This window comes from Hibiscus syriacus, unplaced genomic scaffold, assembly GCF_006381635.1.
Source record: "Hibiscus syriacus cultivar Baekdansim isolate YM2019G1 unplaced genomic scaffold, ASM638163v2 tig00110819_pilon, whole genome shotgun sequence".
Lineage (NCBI taxonomy): Eukaryota > Viridiplantae > Streptophyta > Magnoliopsida > Malvales > Malvaceae > Hibiscus > Hibiscus syriacus.
In genome coordinates this window covers 912933-933180 of record NW_024062875.1, presented here as the reverse complement: position 1 = coordinate 933180, position 20248 = coordinate 912933, and the positions used below count along the sequence as shown (strand labels likewise).

Genomic DNA, 20248 nt, shown 5'->3' with positions numbered 1-20248 from the left:
TAAAACGCCACAAGGGTTGTATGAGTGGATGGTCATGCCTTTTGGGTTATCCAATGCGCCCAGTACATTCATGAGATTTATGCATCAGGTCTTGCGGCCTTTTATGGGGAAATTTGTTGTAGTTTACTTCGATGATATCCTCGTTTATAGTCCGACATGGACTTCACACTTCGATCACCTCCGTGCTGTTTTTGAGATGCTGAAAACGGAGTGCTTGTTTGTCAATCAAAAGAAGTGTTCTTTCTTCACTACTTCTGTGACTTTTCTTGGTTTTGTTGTGTCTACTGATGGTGTTCATGCAGATCAGTCAAAGATAGATGCAGTCTTGGAGTGGCCCAGACCAAGAACCTTACATGACATCCGAAGTTTCCATGGCTTGGCGTCTTTTTACCGTCGATTCATTAGAAATTTCAGTACTCTGATCACCCCTATCACAGAGTGCCTCAAGGGGCGTGATTTCCAGTGGTCTGAGGAGGCAGAGGCCAGTTTTCAACTGGTCAAGCAGAAGATGACCGAGGCTCCAGTTTTGGCACTTCCAGATTTTGACAAAGTGTTCGAGGTAAATTGTGATGCATCTGGCGTTGGCATTGGTGGTGTTCTGAGTCAGGCAGGTCGTCCGGTTGCTTTTTTCAGTGAGAAGCTATCGGGATCAAAGAAAAATTATTCCACTTATGATCTGGAGTTCTATGCCATAGTTCAGTCCCTGAAGCATTGGCGTCACTACCTAGTACAGAAGGAGTTTATTCTGTTTACCGATCATGAGGCCTTGAAGTACATCAATGGCCAACACAAACTGAGTAGACGTCATGCCAAGTGGGTAGCATACTTGCAAGAATTCACTTTTACGCTGAGGCACCAAGCAGGGAGTTTGAACCGCGTCGCAGATGCCCTGAGCCGTCGTACCTTACTTCTCACCACCATGAGTACTAAAGTTGCAGGATTTGAGACGTTCACAGATATGTATGCAGCTGATCCTTCCTTTGGAAGGATATTTCAGGAGGTAACTGAGGGTCACCGTCATGATTTTGTTTTGCATAATGGGTATCTGTTTCGTGGATTACAATTGTGCATTCCAGATTGTTCATTGAGGCAGCAAATTATAAGTGAACTCCATAATGAGGGACACTTTGGCCGAGATAAGACATTGGCCCTTATCTCTTCTGAATTTTATTGGCCCAAGTTGACTAGTGATGTGGCCCATTATGTGGACCGTTGCTATGTGTGCCAGCGGTCTAAGGGAGTTCTCACCAATGCGGGATTGTACACTCCCTTACCTGTTCCTGAAGCTCCTTGGTTCGATGTCAGCATGGATTTTGTACTAGGCTTACCCCGCACCCAAAGGGCCTCTGATTCTATCTTTGTTGTGGTTGACAGGTTTTCCAAGATGGCTCATTTTGTAGCCTGCAGAAAGACTATGGATGCTGACCGGATTGCCCATCTCTATTTCAAGGAGATTGTGCGTTTACATGGTGTTCCTCGATCCATCACTTCAGATCGTGATACTAAGTTCATCAGTCATTTCTGGAAGAGCCTGTGGGGGAAACTGGGAACACAGTTGAATTTCAGTAGCGCCTACCACCCCCAGACGGATGGCCAGACTGAGGTGGTGAACCGAAGTTTGGGAAACCTTTTAAGGTGTTTGGCAGGAACGAAGCCGAAGCAGTGGGATTTGGCATTGCCTCAGGCAGAATTTGCCTACAACAGATCAAAAAACAGAACCACAGGTTTAAGCCCATTTGAGATTGTCTATGGTCAGAACCCATCCGGGGTGTTGGACTTAGCCCCTATTCCACGTATAGGACGTTTCAGTCCTAAAGCAGATGAGATGGCAAAATATCTTCGGGGTATCCATGAGCAGGTGAAACAGACCATTCATGAGAGCAATACCAAGTACAAGACTCGGGTTGACAATCATCGTCGTCAGGTACTTTTTGATGTTGGTGATTTTGTTTGGGCTGTATTAACTCGTGATCGTTTTCCTGTTGGTGAGTATAATAAGCTTAAGGATCGGAAGATTGGACCTTGTGAGGTCGTGCAGAAGATAAATGATAATGCTTACAGGTTGCGACTTCCCAGTCACTTGAAGACTTCTGATGTCTTTAATGTGAAGCACCTGAGTCATTGTTTTGTGGATCCTGATGACACTACTCTGAACTCGAGGACAAGTTCTTTCCAACCCGGGGTGACTGATGCAGGGGGATCCGAGACAGATGATGCCGAGCTGTCAGATTGCACGTTGATGGCGCTGAGATACCATGAGTTGGCAGATCAGCGCAAAGGCAAGAATTGATTGTGACATGTTCCTCATTGGGGTCGTTTTGAGTATGTTTCAGTCTTTTGGCCATAACTTTGGCTACATGTGTCAGAATCGCGCATAAGACCCCAATCCGGAAAGCTCTTTTCGACGCGCACGCTCTCCACATCGAGCTACGCTCCATGTGGCCTTTTTTTCAACCTCAAATTCTGCCGTTTTCCCCTCCGAATCACTAGATTTAGTTATTTTTTACTATTTATGGTAATATTTCGATTGTTAATTAGGAAGTCAATTTAAATCCGATTTAGGCCGAATTTTTGGGAGATTGCTTATTTTATTTCGAATTTCAATTTAGAGTGATTTTCGGGATTTTGCTATTTTTGGCAAAATTCGAATAAAGACGATTTGTTTGCTATAACAGTCCGGCTTGTGGACTGCTTTTTGACAGTTTTTGATTTTATAATATTTTATTAAACCCTAGAGACTTTTTTCTCTGGTTTTTGGGGCGAATTTTCTCTTGTGAATCGTCTGTCGGAGCTAGCCTACAGGATAATCACTATTCTGTCTGGCGTCAGTGATTGTGTTGTTCAACCAGCATCTTTCGATCGATTTATTTCTAAGACATAACACATTTTAATTTTTCAAGATACCCCTAAACTATATTATAATTTATTTTATTTTTTTAGACTATCATTTTACTTAAATATAAAATATATGGCACTAACATGTCAAATTATTTAATTATCAAAGTGAAAAAACAGATATAATTCCGGGACCAAACTGTCTAAAAAGGGGACATGGGATTATAAGAGTTTACTTTTGACAAATAATGGCACTTACCATTCCAACGACAAACACTCAAATAATGAGGAACAGGGCAAGAACCCCACTTGTGTATTTATAAATCCTTTGATCTTTGAGATGGATTTGTTTGGAATTATGCCCTTTTGTTGATGGGTCAACGTCCATTTCCTTTTCATCACCTAAACCCCTTCTCAATGCCACATTTTTATATTCTTTTCCCTTAATTAGAATTTTTTTTTGGGGGGGGGGGGGCTCTCAAACTATAATTACATGATAATTTGAAGACTTGAAAGGAAAAAATGCCCTCTTTAAGGGCTAAACCGTCCCCCACGCCCAATTATTAGGTGAGGTTTCTTTGTTGGCAGTGTCCTAAACTTTGTATCTAGACATTCAAATCAATGCTGGTTTGCATGTATATCCTCGAAGCTACCCTTAAATTGCAGACTGTCTAACCCAAACAGAAAATGAATTAAATTAAAAAATAAAATGATAAAGATAAAGAAATCTACAGATTTATATATGCTAGTTTTATATGTAAATATGCCTTGCTGCCAATTATTCCCTTACCAATACCAATTATTGGTCTAAAAAATTAGGTGGAAGAACATAAAGTAGCAGTTGATGGATTATTTCAGTTTAGTATAATTATGAAGATAATTTTGTTCCCAATGAACCTTACAACATGTTTTTCATAAGCAACATTTTGAACAGATTCTTAGATTTGAACAAAACAAAAAACTCCCTGTAAGAGAAAGGTGATTGGTCCACATCAAATCCCACCCTTAATTATAGCATCAGTAGATTTTGTTTTGCTTACCTATACATATTTTTTTATTAAAATGGGATGATTACAAGTAATATATGTTCGAAATACTCTCAATTATTTGAAAATAAATATTCAAACATCCTTACAAACGTCATGCTTGAACTTAAAATTTCTAAAGATAATAACAATCACTTTAATTATTGATATAGCTTGATTCGTGATTTAATCATCATATATAAAAATAGTTAAAGGTCATAATTGCTTGTGAATTAAGCATGGGAAGTGAATTATATTGTATTGCTTAGTTAATTTGCATAAGATAATAATAGCTTTAAACAAAACTAAAGCGCCAACTTGCTTCAGGGTCTTGATTAGAATCATTGCTTGACAACTGTGATGTATGAGTTATTAGGATGGTGAGGGGGATGGTGAGGCTTTTAAGTATTTAGAGTTATGGATGATGGGATGCCATGGGGAGAAGCCGTCAATCAGATGGGATATATGCCCATTGATCTTGACCTTTCATCACAGGGGAACTTATCATGTTTACCAATCATTGGCATTGGACCCCATCAACTCAAACAATTGATTGTTCATTCATTTATGGTGGGAAGGGAAAATTTGATAGTTAATTATTGAAGTTAGATCTTTGGTTTAAAAAATATTAAAAATGTATAAATTATTAACGGGATAAAGTTTTAAGTTTTTTAAGTAAGGTAAGATGTTCGAATTTTGATATTATAATAAAAATATATATATTTAGAGAGTCGATTCTATAACGAATTTTTATAATGTCTAATCAATATTAATCGATCAGTGTATCCAAAATTAATGATTTTATAAAAGAATATGTTGATAATTGAGAATACATAAAATATACTATCTGAACCTCAAATATTGAGTCAAATATTATTGGTAATTTCATCTCTCTAAAATAAGGATATTAATTTAATTAAGTTTGTATAATTACATTTAAGAGGTGTGACATTACATATATTTAGAACTTAAATATTAATATTTTGTAATTGTTTTATTTTTGAATAATAATTTCATATTTTATTAAAAGAAATTATCACATTATGTAATACAACTAATACGAATAAGACCTAGCAAGCAGCAATGTAGTTGTTATTAATCTTATTCTAATTATTATTGTCAAACATTTAGTGTAAGCTAACAACTTTGTTATTAAAGTAGCAAAGAAATAGGGAATATAATTTTTAATAAAGATTCAAGTATCCATTTAAAATTCAAAAGATTCATTTAAAAATAGTATAGATTAAAAAATAATAAAATAAAATGAGATGGTACATTAGCTAGCATTGTTACACGTAAATGAAAATCGACATTCAGGTTAACATGAATTTAAACAATTACAAAAAAGAAAAAAATATTTATATCTTATACAAATTCAATTCGACCGGAATAGTAATAAATATAATAATTATATTAATCCAAATAGACACAGTTTTCTATAAATTCTCAAATTATTTGGAATAAATTAAACTTTTGATATGGGATGTTCTTTTTGTTTTTTCTTTTTTAATTAATTTTGTATTTTTTCCTTGTCATAGCTCATTTTAATGGGCGAAAGTAGATAATCATTAGACGGTGAAATGTAGCTTTGGTTATCCTATCCAATTTTGGTAGTTCGAATCATTTCCCTAAGCCAGCTATGCTAGTGATCGAGTTGGACTTAGTTCTTTATATATAAGTTTGTATATTTCATTTCTTTTAATAAAATTAAATAGTTTCTCCTTCTTTTTATTAAGTATTGTTGTTTGACATTTATTTTCAATACATATCAAGTGAATAATATGCATATATATATATATATATATATATATATATATATATATATATATATATATATATATATATGCAAAATTTTGAATACATAAAATAAACTAAATGGCATATACATAAAACATATATTTACTTTTGACATTTAAATTTAAATAATTTAATAATTAATGAAAAATATAGGGGAAGAATTCGTTCCCAACATATTCAATTGGGGTTTTTTGAACCTATTGAGTAACTTCCGTGTAAGAGATAATATTGTTTTTCCTAATATTTGAGTTCAATAACTATGTGCATATTATTAATTATTAAAAAAAATAAAAAATTATTTCATAATTACTCTAAACTATTAAAAAAATAAATTTGACCGTTTACTAACAAATTTTATTTTATCTATTATAATACGTTTGACTATGTGAGTGTAAAAGAAAAACACCCTTTTCCTTTCTTGTAAATTGTAGCCATAAATTATGGCATGCCCTAGAATTACCACATGCACCCGACCCTAATATTGGTACACCATGGATCGCCTTTTCTGCAGAGAAATTCAAAGATATCTGCATGAGATCGAAAAAAGAATATGTTGGGACAAATTTATTATAAAGAATCGAACAGAAGATTAATAAATTTGTATATAAACTTAAATGTATATAAAAATGAAAAAAACAATTATCAAGATATCAATTATTTTAGATTTAATAAATCATTATTAAAAAATAGTATTTATATGTTTCAACATCAGTGACGGAGTAATCTATCCAAGATTTCACTGAATTCCATGTGAAGAAGGAAAGTGTTTTCATCGGATTGACATAAAAGAAATGTTCATAATTCTTACAAGGCAAGGCGGCTATGTATACAATGAAATAAGACGTTTAAGGACAATCTAATCACTTCCTTGCAAAGATCTAATCAAATCTAATTATAATTAATAAATAATTAGTAACACGTCAAGATGGATCACTGTACAAAAGTTGAACGGCATTTCAACTCAGGAATATTACTATTAGTTGTCATATGGTTCAATGCAGAATAATCTAAGAATTCAATATTACACGTATCAATCCAAATAAAAGAAAAAAACTAACTCAAAAATAAAAGGAAGAACAAAATTAAAATTTTAGCATATCGGTTATAAAAAATGTCAATAAAAAACGTACTCGATCTGACTTATATCCATCCATGTATTTGCTAGAGAGTTTGTCTTATTATAAAAGTCAATCAGAATGATACATTATGATATAATATTAATCATGATGAGATGAATTTTTGATTTTATGAATTCTTTGATTGACAAACATGAAATACTATGTGTTGATGACTTGATGTTATATGATACTTTATAATGTTATATGATATTATTGGTATCACTGAGTTTGAAATCTAATGTGTAATGTCTTTATATGAATATTCACACTACGTAGATTATTAACTCATTTTGGACCATATCAAATCTTATTGGCCAACACAATAAAAATACATATATATTTCTTTAATTTTAATGCGTTCTTTAAAAATATTAATTTTTATTTTATTTTATTAGAAAAATATATATTTTTATTATTATATTCGCTTGATGAGTTTATTATAGTAGGTATTTAATGTAATGAAAACTAACTTTCTTTTTGGATAATTCAATTTCATTACCCAATAATCAGAAAACCTACTACAGTATACAGAGATAATAAACAACACATTAGCACACTAAACTAAACCAGCTAACAAAACAGAACAATGAGACAGGTCCTACTCAGGTAATGCCCCACTTTACACACATGGCAATGTTGGATGGGTCTTCTCTGTTGAAGGGTTTGCCTTCCAGCCGGATTCGGATGGTCTCCTTAATATCTCCCAACACTTCTTCCTTTGATCTAGCTCTACTCCCAAACAATATGTCATTTTTTTCCTTCCATATGTCGTAAACGTGACCAACCCAAACAAGTTTAAGAATTCTCACAATGCGAGATTTACCCTTGAATAGCAGAGAAGCCCAAGCTAATTCACCATTCTAGCTGCTAGCTCCACGAGAGATGCAACACAGTTCAAGAATGGTCCCCACAGTTCCTTAGCAAATCGACATTCAAAGAAGAGGTGATCTCTTGATTCTGCCTCATTGCCACCTAGTAAACATTTATCAGATTCAATGACTAGGCCCATTCGTATGAATCTAACCTGAGTAGGCAGCCTGTTCAGTATGGCCATCCATACAATAATTCTATGCTTGGGGAAACGTCTAGAGAACCAGACCAAATGGTGTCAAGGAACCTTGGAGCAGAGGTGCGCAATTCTTCCCAAATATAAAAGAAAACTAACTTTCATAATGCGTTCGCAAATTAAAATACAATTATTCATTAAAAAAATAGAATTCAATCTATTTATTTTGGGCTGAAGAAATAATTTGAGTAGACCTAATCAACACCAAAGCAAGTCTCAGCCCAAATGAATTCGGTCTAGAGCGGCAGTTGGCCCGGTTTCAGTTTATTAAACGGCTAGGGTTTTATCACTGATCCCGCTATATATTTTATTTCCAGCCACTAATCTCAAATCGCGGCTAAGGTTTTCTCTCCTCTGGCTTATAACTTTACTTTACAGGTAAGTTTTATAGCTTTGTTCGTGGAAAGAACAGATACTTGGAGATGAGGTAATTTTAATTGTCATTTTTCTGGTTCATTTTGTTGGCTTGGTGTCTGTTCTTCTGAATAATGCTGAATTTCAATTACCTAACTTTATATATATGATCTTGATAGATTCCTTTTATTCCTTGATTAGTTTCTTAGGATTTTCTATTGTTTTTTTATTTACTGGACTTGAGTTAGGAGAGTTTGGATCCGTTCATTGATTTGTGTTCTATGGGATTATCTGTTTGGTACTTTCATCAATGAAATATGAACCAAGCATGGTTTTTGGGTGTTCATTTTTTATTATGAGCTGTTTATGTAGCCTTGAATCATTGATCCTTCATTATAACTCGTGATTCATGTGGTTGACTCTTATCTATTAGTTTATGGTTTTATTTCCTAAAAGATTTCGGTTTTTTCATTTCCAGTAAGCTTCAGAGTGATGCCCTCAGAGAAGCTATTTCAACCATAGTAGCTCAGTCCAAGGAGAAGCAACGTAAGTTTACCGAGACCATTGAGCTCCAGATTGGGTTGAAAAACTATGATCCCCAAAAAGACAAACGTTTCAGTGGTTCTGTTAAGCTGCCACATATTCCCCGTCCTAAAATGAAGGTCTGCATGCTTGGAGATGCTCAACATGTTGAAGAGGTAATTTTGCACCATTCTTAGATAAGTTTTTTTTTTTTGCTTACCTTGCTTGGAAGGGTATGCTATTTTTGGACTCTTGTTGAAGAGGTAGTGTTTTATGCATTGAGTCTTTTTTGAAATGTTTTAATTTGTACCGCAGGCAGAGAAAATAGGTTTGGATTATATGGATGTGGAAGCACTTAAGAAGCTTAACAAGAACAAGAAGTTGGTGAAGAAGCTTGCCAAGAAGTATCATGCTTTTTTGGCTTCTGAATCTGTCATCAAGCAGATCCCTCGTCTCTTGGGTCCTGGTCTCAACAAAGCAGGCAAGCATTCTTTATGAGCATTATTGTTGCGTCTGTTTTCAGCAATTTTGCATTTTGTCAGATGTGGGTTTTGAATTGTGTTATATTGCCTGATTTTGGTGACAATTGCAGGAAAATTCCCCACCCTTGTTACTCACCAGGAATCGCTTGAGTCCAAGGTGAATGAGACCAAGGCAATGGTTAAGTTCCAGTTGAAGAAGGTGCTTTGCATGGGTGTCGCGGTTGGGAATGTAGCCATGGAGGAGAAGCAGATCTTCCAAAACGTGCAAATGAGTGTCAATTTCCTTGTTTCATTGCTGAAGAAAAACTGGCAAAATGTGAGTTTCCTTAGCCTTTGTTCCTTTAGTTTGCTTGGCTACTGCTACACAATGTTTATCTTCCTTAATAGTGTGTATGGGATTTTGGTGTTATTTGAAGATTTTCTTTATACAATCTGAATGAATTTATGGTAATTGCAGGTGAGGTGCCTCTACTTGAAGAGTACAATGGGTCCATCAAACAGGATCTTTTAAGTTCACATTTACCTCTCTGATAAGAGTTATGCATGTGGGGATTAATACTGCTATATCAGTTTTAATCAGAATGCTGAAATTTTCTGTTATGTTTTTTTTGTTGGGATCTTCAGGAGTTATGCGTTTGAGACATTGGATGTTTTTTTTTTGGCATATGAACATAAATGTTGATTTTCACTTATTAATATCTCATCTAGATGAAATGGAAAACACTCAACAATTTTATTTACTCTAGTTTAGAATTAAATTTAGTAAATATAAATATAAATAATAAAGTGGATAATAGAGTTTAACCCACAATTCTCTATCAAACATGTTATATAAAATACTTTTATTAGTCAATTTTTTAACGGTGTTAAGAAAATAAAATGGACGATAAAACTAAATATTACAGATAAAAAGAAAAAAGAAATTAAAAGATCACTAAAACAAGTATAGTTTAGAAGAAAAATTATAATTAAACCTTTTAAATTAATTTATGAATTATCATATATTTTAAAAGGGCAAAACTGCTCCAATAATGTGTTGGGAAAAGAAAAATTTGGATAGAATGTAAAAAAAATTATTTTTCCAAGGACTTGGAAGTAGTCTGAAACATATGGATTTTCCAAAAGACTTATGAGTTTTCTAGAAGATTTTATGGATTATTTGACGCTTTTACAACATCACTCAGTTATCACTGTTATCGTATAACATATGAAATTTCGTTATGTACTTTAGACGATTTTTAAAAAATATTTTATGTTCCAGACGATTTCCATTAAACAATGAAGTAAACATCCTACCTGTAAGAGTAATTTCTCATACATTCTATATAGTCATTTTCTTTCAACAAGCTTAACGAAAAATATCATTTTAGAAGTATGTAAAACACTATAATCTATGTCAGTAATCCGATCTTAGCTCAGTTGGTAGAGCGGAGGACTGTAGTGGAATTTGTCGAAGAAATCCTTAGGTCGCTGGTTCGAATCCGGCAGATCGGATCCTTTTCTTAAACTGATAAAAAATAATAATTTTTTGTAGTTTGATGACATTATTGTATAGTTTACCCTTATTAATTATTTCTACTTAAAACCTTGGTAAAGGTGGATGCAGTTTTACCTTAGAAAACGTTTGCCAAATTGTGCAGTGTTGATCCATAGTAATCACTGGCTAGTAGGTATTTACCAGTAGGTTGTTAGTTGTTCCCATTCATAAACTTATAACACAACTCTCGTTTTCTCCATCCTAGAAACTAAAGCACTATGTGGTAAGTCGTCTCCTTTTGCTTCCCTTTGCTCTTTATATTTTGTGTTGATCATCTGTTTCTTGTATTTGGCCATGGTATTTTCCTTTTCCTTTTACATGCTAAATTGAAATCTTCACTTCTTTATGTGGAAAAGTTCGACAAAGGAAGTTAAAAAGAATAGCTTTTGTTCTTGGGTTGATTTGTTTGTTTTGATGAAACCAAGGAACTGTACTCACCCTAAACGATAAAGTGGGAGATCAACTTGACCCCATGCTCTGAAAATGTGATAAAAAAAATAGTTGATTTTGTGTTTGATCATTTTCCCAGAAGATTGTTGGTTATTTCAATGTTTGTCGTTCTCTTGATGCTAAGTTGAACTATTAGAACCGACCTCAATGATAAAAGGAAATGTTGACCACCCCAGTAGTCGGGTTCAATCAATTGCCTTGTATAGGATAAGCAATGATCTTAGCTCACTTATCCCTTCAGTCAATCAATTGCCTTGTTTAGGATAAGCAATGATCTTAGCTCACTTATCCCTTCAATCTTCCCTTTATTATTGTTATGTGTTTAGCTGCTATTCATTTAAAATTGACAATTCTTATTTTGGTCATTTAGGAGTCAAGATGGCAACTATGAGCTTCACATCTTGTATTGTTAAAACTGCAATCCCCAACCGATTCACAGGTGCTCTTCTCAAGGCCCCGGGATCTCTTGGATCCATCAAGAGCAGCTCAAAATCCTTTGGCTTGAAATGTTCCTCCAATTACCGAACATCCATGGCCGTGTACAAGGTTAAGCTCGTGGGACCAAATGGCAAGGTGAGCAAGATTGAAGTTGCCGATGATAAATACATTCTGGATGCAGCCGAGGAGGCTGGACTAGACCTGCCTTATTCCTGCAAGGCTGGAGCTTGCTCCACCTGTGCTGGGAAGATGGTTTCAGGTTCCATCAATCAATCCGATGGTTCCTTCCTCGACAATAAACAAATAGAAGAGGGTTATTTGCTGACTTGTGTTTCGCACCCTGTCTCAGACTGTGAGATTCACACTCACAAGGAAAAAGATCTCTACCAAGTATTGTGTGGTCATAAAATATGGCAGTTTATCAAGTTTGCTGTCTAGAACTCTTTATCTAAATTTAAAAACAAAATAAAACATTGTTATCTTGTCCAATTTGAGTCCACTGAAAGGTGTTGTATAATTTCTCAAAAAAATAAGGTGCTGTATAATGAAGATACAAGGATGCCATTGTCAGGTTAACGTTAAACTCTCCTACAAAGTAGGGCAATCAATAATGCATTATCATTCATGTTCCAATACATTGCTTCTATTATATCATCTGTTGATGAAGATCAGCTGCCTGCTGAGCCAGCTCCACCACCATAGCCTCATCAAAGAACTTGTTGATGCTCACATCTTCACTCATTCCCTGGAAAGTTTAACACAAAATTCACTCGATCATTTGTGATTGCCTTTTTTTCCTTTTAAGGCTCTTTTGTCGAGTTTTAGAAATGAAATGTGTTTGTGTGAATGCGTGCATGCATGTGGATATAAGTAGCAATACCTTTCTACGCCTTGTCTTCACCATGAACTCCCGAGCAAGGTGCTGTATTGGTGCAGGTTCGAGGGGTCGCAAAACTATGCTCTTGTCTAAGGGATCTCCGGGAACTATCGCCCAGTGGTCGAATACTGAGAGACAAAAGGCTTGTCCTTGTGTGTGGTACCTTAGATCTGTCTCGAATCCAAATGATTCTATCACAGGTAAAAATGCCTAAATGGGAAAAAGAACCAGATGAAAATTGTAAGCATATACATTGGAGTGATTAGTAGCAATTAGGAAATAGCGTGAACATTAGCTTCCGGTCAATGAAATTAGGAAAGCAAATTCTGCAATTCATATGTTCACTACAGTTAACCGACGTTAATAAATAAATAAATCCAACAGTTAGGCAAATATTTCTAAAAAGGAATTCAACCTTAGCTTTCTTACCTTCACAATATAGGCAGGGGTTCCAGGATGAGGCACATCAGCCGTAACATGGCCACGTCTACGAGACAATACCGTGTAGATGGCAGAGACACAGTCGATTGGTGTTTGTATCTGAAACAAAATTACGAATTTAGTCACACATTGTGAGTAGTAGAGTCATTACAGCAAGTTGCATATTAAAAATGATGCCGAAATGAGGAAAATTATGTTTGTAACTTTCCCCTTTATAGGGCAAGAGAGGTTTGCTTCAAGGTAGGACTGAAACGTCCACATAGGTCACCCTCATTCTAGCATGAAGAGGATGCCATCGAATATCAACCGTAAAGATTGAGAATATTTCCAGCTTTCATACGCCGAGGCTATCACATTAGTTTTATTATTCCTTTTTTCATTAGAAGAACGAGCCACTGCATCCAGTCTTCCTTGATTTGCAATATTATCCCGTTTTCTTTTTCTAGCATATTTAATGTAGATAAACCCATAGGTGGGAATATAATTGGAGTAACATACCTCCACATAATATACAGGTTCCATAAGCCGTGGGGTAGCCATAAGGAAAGCTGAATAGGCCACACGTCGAGCTGTGGGGATGATCTGTCCAGATCCTCGATGCAATGATTCAGATGCAATCCTTGCGTCCACTATTTTGAACTTTACATTTCTTATTGGTTCATCACAGAGAGGTCCTTCTCTAGCACCCCACTGAAACCTGCCCAGCGAAGCATGAAATTTTTAGTTACAGGCAGTAGAATTAAGCGACTAACTAGATGAAAATTCTGAAAAGAATATATATTCTTACCCTTGGACAATAGAGTCCCTGACAGAACCCAACAATGCTTTGTCAACCTCAGTAGGGAGTGTATCATCTAATAAAATATTAGGTCCCTACGAAACAAGATTCATAACGGCCAAAGATACCGATTATTAGGACTTGAATGTTGAATTCCATTTTTCTTCTCTTTAAACAAAAAGAAACAAGATAAAATCACCAAGTCAGGGATTAAGTTAGAAAACAATAGAATTGCACTTCTGTTACCTGCTTATCAGGGCCAAATGCCCAGATGGAACGTGCAGCAAGCAAATCCCAGTCATATTTTGTCTTGAAGAAGTCACCAAGTTGCTTCCGACTCCAGTCAACACTTACAACACTGTTCTCAATGTCCTCTGCAAGACCTCTCTCCAATGGCTCTGATATCTTAAAATCATGGAAAGGTATATGATCATACAGACTGAAAGCAAGCACTACCAGAAATTATTCCTAAAAGCATCTACATAAAAGAAAATGAGTTTAGATGGCAGGCTTACCATGGTTATCTTATTCTTCTTGTTCGGTGTTTCAGCAAAGCATTTCATGGAGGAAGACTCCACCACTGTTTCACAGAATGAAACAACAGGATCTGCCACCTTTTATGAGAAGCATAAGAAGTGAAACCCCACATATTAACTTAAGCACAGCCCATAATAGAGAAACAAATTTCAGAAAGAAATAATGAATATAGTATAAGGAGTGTGAGAAAGTACATACCTTAACTTCCACCTCAGAATACAGCTCCCTAAGGTCTTTCATGATTGAGTCCAAGTACAACTCTCCAGTACCTAATATAGTGTGTTCACCAGATTCCTCAACTTTAGTAATAGCTAGAGGATAGCTTTTGCTGATCTTCCGAAGCCCCTCCACCATTTTGGGCAACTCACTGGGATTCAACGGCTCAGTTGCTGTTTTTACAACAGGAAGTGTATTAAATTGTAAGGGCCGGAATATGTATACATCTTCATCCAGATCCACATTACAGAGGGTGGCAGTTTTCATAATTGAAGCATCAACACCTTCAATGAGAACCCAAGAGCCAGGAGGCGCACTGCTTACGGGTATTCTATATCGAGCTTGGTAGATCCACAATTTGGTTACTTCTTTCACTGTCATGTCCTCCTCGTCATCTGGTGAATAGCCTTCTCCCAGTACTCTCAAAGTTTGTCCTGTTTGAATTCTACCACCATAAACTCTACCAAAAGCATCAAAAACACTACAATCGGACTTGGGGTATAGTTTGGTCACATTAACCATAAGAGGACCAGAAGGATCGCAATCTACCATTGCCTTGTAAATCATTGAATGTTTAGGCCCAGTGTATATGTGATCAACCTTCTTAGCTGCAACATCCTTGGGAGATGGTATGTGCTGAACCAGCATATCAGTGAAGCCTGAAGCAGAACCAAAAACTGTGCTGCAAGCCAGTCTTAGCAAAGGCCTAACATTTAACTTGTAAGCAGCATTGCTAAGAGTGACACCTAACTCTGCAAGAGTTGACTCTACACTCTTCCTATGTTCACCAATCACCTGGCTATATATCTTATAAAGGGGTTCAAGCACAAACTCGACAAATGACCGTTCTCCTCCACCAGCAGGAGGTTTCCTTCTAAAAGTCTTCGTATCAGGATGGTAATAAATATCACCCCAAAGTCGAGATGCAAACTTCTCAGCATCAAAAGGAATTCCATGGAGTTTGACATATAATTTTGCAAATGATTGCAAAGTGAAGGACCATCCTGCACTTCCACTAGCAAAACAAACATTTCCAGCAGCAGGATCGATAACTGGAACATTACCAGCAGTTGTAGAGGCGGCAGATATGTGGTTATTGATTATTTCCAGGGCATGCCTTAATTTATGGTAAGCATCCTTGGGAGGCAACTTAAGTTCTGTTATCAGCCGGTCAACCTAAAAAACAGGTATAAAGCATTTGAGCAGGAGCAAGATGTGGAACATCATTTTCATCAAAAAAATTACAGAGATAAATCATAAGGTGAAAAGTGTTTACCTTGTTTATAACAACTACAATAGGTAGGCGCTCCTGTATCGCATGGCGTATAGCCCTCTCAGTGTTTACCTGTTCAAAATAGGAAAGCGAAGGTATTGCTTAGAACAACACATATTGTTCCTTTTCATAATTCATTATTCATACATTCCACAGAAAGCAGGTACAACAATCGGTAAGGTAGTGGATTTGAAAAGATTTGATTAAGCATAACATAATTTAATTGCAATATATCTCAGAGTACTCATTTTCTTTAGGTTTCATTTTACATGTACGTTTTATCTCCAAAAATTCATAAACACAATTCCTATTTCTGGGTATATATTAGGCGGGTCTCAAGCATAGTAAATAAGAACAAGAAAAAAACAATGGATCATTACTGCATTTAGAATACTATAATATCCATATAAAGAATAAAGATGTACTTACCATAACTCCTTCAGCAGCATCAACAATCAACACAGCACCATCTGCAAGCCTAATAGCAGCGGTCATTTCATCAGAGAAATTCACATGACCAGGACTGTCCATGATGTTACAAAGATAGGATTTCGAGTTACTATCCTCAAGAACAAGTGACATTGGAATCGCCTTGATAGATATCCTTCTCTCTTGCTCATCAATTCTCGTATCAGTGTATCTCATGTGCTTCTCACTATTTTCATCAAATGTTTTCATGTGGTGGGTTTGCTCAACCAACATGTCCATGAACACCGTCTTTCCATGCTGCAAATGTCCAACAAGGGCAACATTCCGAACCAAACCCGGGTTTGACATCAAACCGATAAGAAACTGAGTCGATACATAAGTCGAAGAATCCTTAACTCCAACCTCAAACTTGATATTCCTAACAGGCTTAATAATAGGTTGTTCAAGTGGTTGCTCATCTTCATCCATTACCAAGGTCTCAACATCTTCACCATAAACCTCTTCAGCAGTGGGGTAATACTTCTTGTCCTCAGCAAGAACAATCTGATTGTCCATATCAACATCGTTAGCAGCTGTAATCCATCCATTAGACGCATCAGGTTGAGCCTCGCCATCAGATTCATCTCTTTCCTCTTGGTCATGCCTGTCAAGTAGATCTTCATCTTCTTCTTCCTCGCCTTCACTCTCCCTATCGGACTCAATCTCAGGTCCAATATAGTTACCAAATTCATCATACAAGTTATCATCCATTGCTTAAATTCCTAAATCTGCCCACACTAAAAACAAAAATGAATTCCAAAATATATAAATGAAATGTTCAACAAAACCCAATTGAATTCTACTATGATTTAGATACAAAATGGGCACAAAGAAAAAAAGAACATATTAAACGTAAACTATTGCCATGCTTCAACATCAAAGGCCATATGAAAACAATAAAATATACAGCCAATCTATAGAAAGCTTCATATAAGTCGAAACCCAGAAAATTTCTCTAGCTAGAGATCTCACAACCTCTTAATTCTTTTATTCCATGTCTGGGTTTAATTAAGAAGCTCCTCTTTTGAAAAAAAAAAGCAAGAAAACGACTCAAGATAGAGCTTTTTTCAACATGGTCAAGTAATCAAGAGAAAAACAAAAGATATGTTCATAAAAACAAAATGCCGAATGATTAAAGAAAAATGCGTGAACCAAAAATAAATAACACAAATCAGATAAAAGGGAAAGGAGAAGAATGTACCTTTAAGCACCGAACAAAGAAAAGAAGGCGAAGAAAAATGCAAACGAGAAACAGGGGTTTATACAGAGGTTTTCGAGTAGTAGGTTTCAAACACTTGAAATCTTCGACAAGTGAAAGCCGACGGAGCTGCTGGGCAAGCTTTTATCGGAACAGACAAGTTGGGCTGCATATGGGCCTGTTTCCTTATTCATAGATCGGGTCACATTATAATTGATTCTTAAAAGAATTATCAACTTCATGTTAGCCTGGTCCTTCGATTAGTTTCATTGTTTACATTACATATAATATATATATATATATATATATATATATATATATATATATATTTTATATTAATATATTTAGTATTTATAATTTAAATTAATATTTTCAATATAAATAATTCATATTCGAGTCTAGGTCAAGAGGAGTTCGGTCTACTAGAACGGGTAGCACATTGACAAATCTAAATCTTTTTGCTTGAAGGCGACATGGAAAGCCGAAAGCCTTTTGCCGTATCAGAGTGATCGGGAACCACGACCCCGTTATGCAATCTGCCATGGCTCTCTTTCCATATTTATCATTTCTCTAAATTTTCTCGGAAAATAGTATGAACGTTTAGCATTTGCTGCTGTAGGCCAGCTTGTGAGAAAGAAGAAGAAATCCTTGTTTACAAGTGAGAATCATAGTTAAAACTTAAAAAGAAAGAATGTATGCTACATTGAAAAGATTGCTTCACGCCCCTCCCCCATAAAAAAAATACATAATACAAATTCTTGTTCATATCAACCGAGAAATCCATGATCCATCTTAGGAAAATTTTGGTTTTGAAGTTGATTCACTCCCGAGTGTTATCTTCTATCGGTTGCATTTTGATAAGCTTCTCGGCCACCTATTACTAACTGGTTTTAGATTCCATAATTGAAAACTTGGGTCGTGGAGGTACTAAGCAGTTTTTTCTAGTTTGATCCAACTGGTTCCAGGTACCTTCTTAACATCCCTAGTCTCCATTAATTCTCTCAACTTCCCCACATCATCCCAGTTGTTGAAACCAGCAAATATGTTCGACAACAACACATAGCTTGCAGGGTCCTTTCTGTTTAGGTTCATTGCTTGTTCTGCCGCTCGCTTCCCTGTTTCAATATCCCCATGAACCTGACAAGCATTAAGCAAAGTTTGCCAAACTGATGCACCAGGCTGAAACGACATTGACAAGATTAATTCTTCAGCTTCTTTTATATGCCCTGCACGGCCAAGAAGATGCACCATGTATACATAATGGTCTTCACCAGGAGAGATTCCATGGTCATTGGTCATGGAAGAGAAATATCTCCATGCTTCATTGGTAAACATTCCTTGGCTACATGCATATAGCACACACAGGAAGGTAATGTAATTCGGTTTTATACCTTTCACAATCATCTCATCAAAAATGTTAAGAGCTTCTCTAGCTTGACCATTTTGTGCACACCCCATTATCATTGTCGTCCACGAAACAATGGAAAGATCGTCCATTCCCTTAAAAACACCCCAAGCACCGTCCATGGAACCACATTTTGCATACATGTCAATCAATGCATTATCCACACAAACATCAATCTCAACCCCAAGTTTTATCCTCAACCCATGAGCTTTCTTTCCTTCTTCCAGAAAAGCCAAATTGGCACAAGCGTTGAAAGCAGTAGCAAGTGTAAACTTATTTGGTATTACTCCCATCATCCTCATTTCTGCAATAGCTTCCAGTGCCTTTGCAGGTTCCCCATACTCTAACCATCCAGCTGCAATTTGTGTCCAAGAACAAACATCTTTTCCACTCGTTTCATTGAAAGCTTTCAACCCATCGAAAAACCTTTGATTCTTTATATACATATCAACCAAGGAGTTCTGGACACAAGTTTCACTACCATGGCCAGACTTGACAGTTTGACCATGTACTTGTAAACCCGTGTTTAAATGACCAAGAGAAGCCAACCCAGTTAAGACACTTGCAAAAGTAAAGCAATCAGGTTTCAGCCCTTCATTATTCATTTGAACCCAAAATTTAGGCAAATCCAGACAAGAACTTTCCAAGTACCCACTTAACATAGCATTCCAAGTCACAATATCTTTGTTCAAACAATTCTCAAACACCTCCAAAGCTTCCTCTTTTTTCCCATGTCTCATCAAAGCTGTCAAAAAAGCATTGACTAAAAACACGTTTGAATCGAAACCCAAACGTAAAACCATAGCGTAAACTTGGTAAGCTAAATGTAAACTTTCGTGCAAAGAACAAGCTTGAAGGACACTAACAAACGAAAACTCATTAGGCTTTGAGGTTCCATCCCTTATCATGTAAACAAACAAACATAGAGCCTGGTTGAAAAACCCATGTTGGGTAAAGCCCGAAAGCATGGCAGACCATGAAACGACGTTTCGTTGAGGCATTTCATCGAACAACTTGTGACCGCCAATGAGGTCACCACACTTCAAATACATGTTTAGGATGTGGTTTTGGAGATAAAGGGAATTTGGAAATGACCCTTTGATGAATCTGGCATGGATTACCTTCCCATGGAGTAAATTTGCCGTTTGGGCGCATGAAGTTAATAATTTGGAGCAAAAGTTTTCTTCTAAGGTTGAGAAATGAGTATGAAAATTAGCAATGGTGGAATAAAAGAGTGGCCTCGTGGGTTTGAAAACAGCTAGGCGGTACATTTGTTTGCTCCCATTGGTATTAGATTTTGTTTATTGAACTTGATAATAACATTTCTTTGAGCCTAAAATAGGAGTTTAAACGATATGAGTGTTTAAGAGCTAAAAATTGAAATGTTACATGTTAGGAATGATTTTGAAAATAATTATAATTCGGTGATAA

The 20248-nt window shown here is 36.0% G+C and overlaps 4 protein-coding genes and 1 non-coding gene across 5 annotated transcripts; 3 read left to right on the top strand and 2 right to left on the bottom strand.

Moving 5' to 3' along the window:
* The first annotated feature begins 8165 nt into the window (after positions 1-8165).
* Positions 8166-9895, top strand: LOC120142028 (60S ribosomal protein L10a). Its single transcript, XM_039156791.1, has 5 exons — positions 8166-8268; positions 8674-8893; positions 9033-9198; positions 9310-9515; positions 9657-9895. Exons 1-5 carry the CDS (start codon positions 8264-8266, stop codon positions 9708-9710), a joined length of 651 nt encoding a protein of 216 aa, XP_039012722.1. The 5' UTR covers positions 8166-8263; the 3' UTR covers positions 9711-9895.
* Positions 9896-10603: 708 nt separating this feature from the next.
* On the top strand, positions 10604-10693 carry TRNAY-GUA. Its single transcript is given in 2 exon segments — positions 10604-10640; positions 10658-10693. It is a non-coding gene; the product is annotated as a tRNA-Tyr (tRNA).
* Positions 10694-11563: 870 nt separating this feature from the next.
* LOC120142107 (ferredoxin-1-like) lies at positions 11564-12062 on the top strand. Its single transcript, XM_039156861.1, has one exon. The coding sequence runs from the start codon at positions 11565-11567 to the stop codon at positions 12060-12062; it is 498 nt and encodes a 165-aa protein (XP_039012792.1). The 5' UTR covers position 11564.
* Positions 12063-12188: 126 nt separating this feature from the next.
* On the bottom strand, positions 12189-17441 carry LOC120142199 (110 kDa U5 small nuclear ribonucleoprotein component CLO-like). Its single transcript, XM_039156941.1, has 11 exons — positions 17416-17441; positions 16176-16942; positions 15750-15818; positions 14456-15649; positions 14236-14334; positions 13967-14125; positions 13730-13815; positions 13441-13639; positions 12931-13041; positions 12505-12711; positions 12189-12369 (listed from the first exon to the last, which is right to left on the bottom strand). The coding sequence occupies exons 2-11, from the start codon at positions 16923-16925 to the stop codon at positions 12271-12273; spliced, it is 2973 nt and encodes a 990-aa protein (XP_039012872.1). The 5' UTR covers positions 16926-16942; positions 17416-17441; the 3' UTR covers positions 12189-12270.
* Positions 17442-18180: 739 nt separating this feature from the next.
* LOC120142200 (pentatricopeptide repeat-containing protein At4g33170-like) lies at positions 18181-20150 on the bottom strand. The gene has a single exon (XM_039156943.1). The coding sequence runs from the start codon at positions 20086-20088 to the stop codon at positions 18340-18342; it is 1749 nt and encodes a 582-aa protein (XP_039012874.1). The 5' UTR covers positions 20089-20150; the 3' UTR covers positions 18181-18339.
* Between the last annotated feature and the right edge of the window lie 98 nt (positions 20151-20248).

Coding starts and splice junctions, on each gene's coding strand:
- LOC120142199 (XM_039156941.1), bottom strand. CDS start 16,925: ATGGATGATAACTTGTATGATGAATTTGGTAACTATATTGGACCTGAG. Junction 15,650..15,749: donor TTGTAGTTGTTATAAACAAG/GTAAACACTTTT, acceptor CCTGTTTTTTAG/GTTGACCGGCTGATAACAGA. Junction 13,042..13,440: donor AACCTGTATATTATGTGGAG/GTATGTTACTCC, acceptor ATTTTGTTTCAG/ATACAAACACCAATCGACTG.
- LOC120142200 (XM_039156943.1), bottom strand. CDS start 20,088: ATGTACCGCCTAGCTGTTTTCAAACCCACGAGGCCACTCTTTTATTCC.
- LOC120142107 (XM_039156861.1), top strand. CDS start 11,565: ATGGCAACTATGAGCTTCACATCTTGTATTGTTAAAACTGCAATCCCC.
- LOC120142028 (XM_039156791.1), top strand. Junction 9,199..9,309: donor TCCTGGTCTCAACAAAGCAG/GCAAGCATTCTT, acceptor TGACAATTGCAG/GAAAATTCCCCACCCTTGTT. Junction 9,516..9,656: donor TGAAGAAAAACTGGCAAAAT/GTGAGTTTCCTT, acceptor TGGTAATTGCAG/GTGAGGTGCCTCTACTTGAA.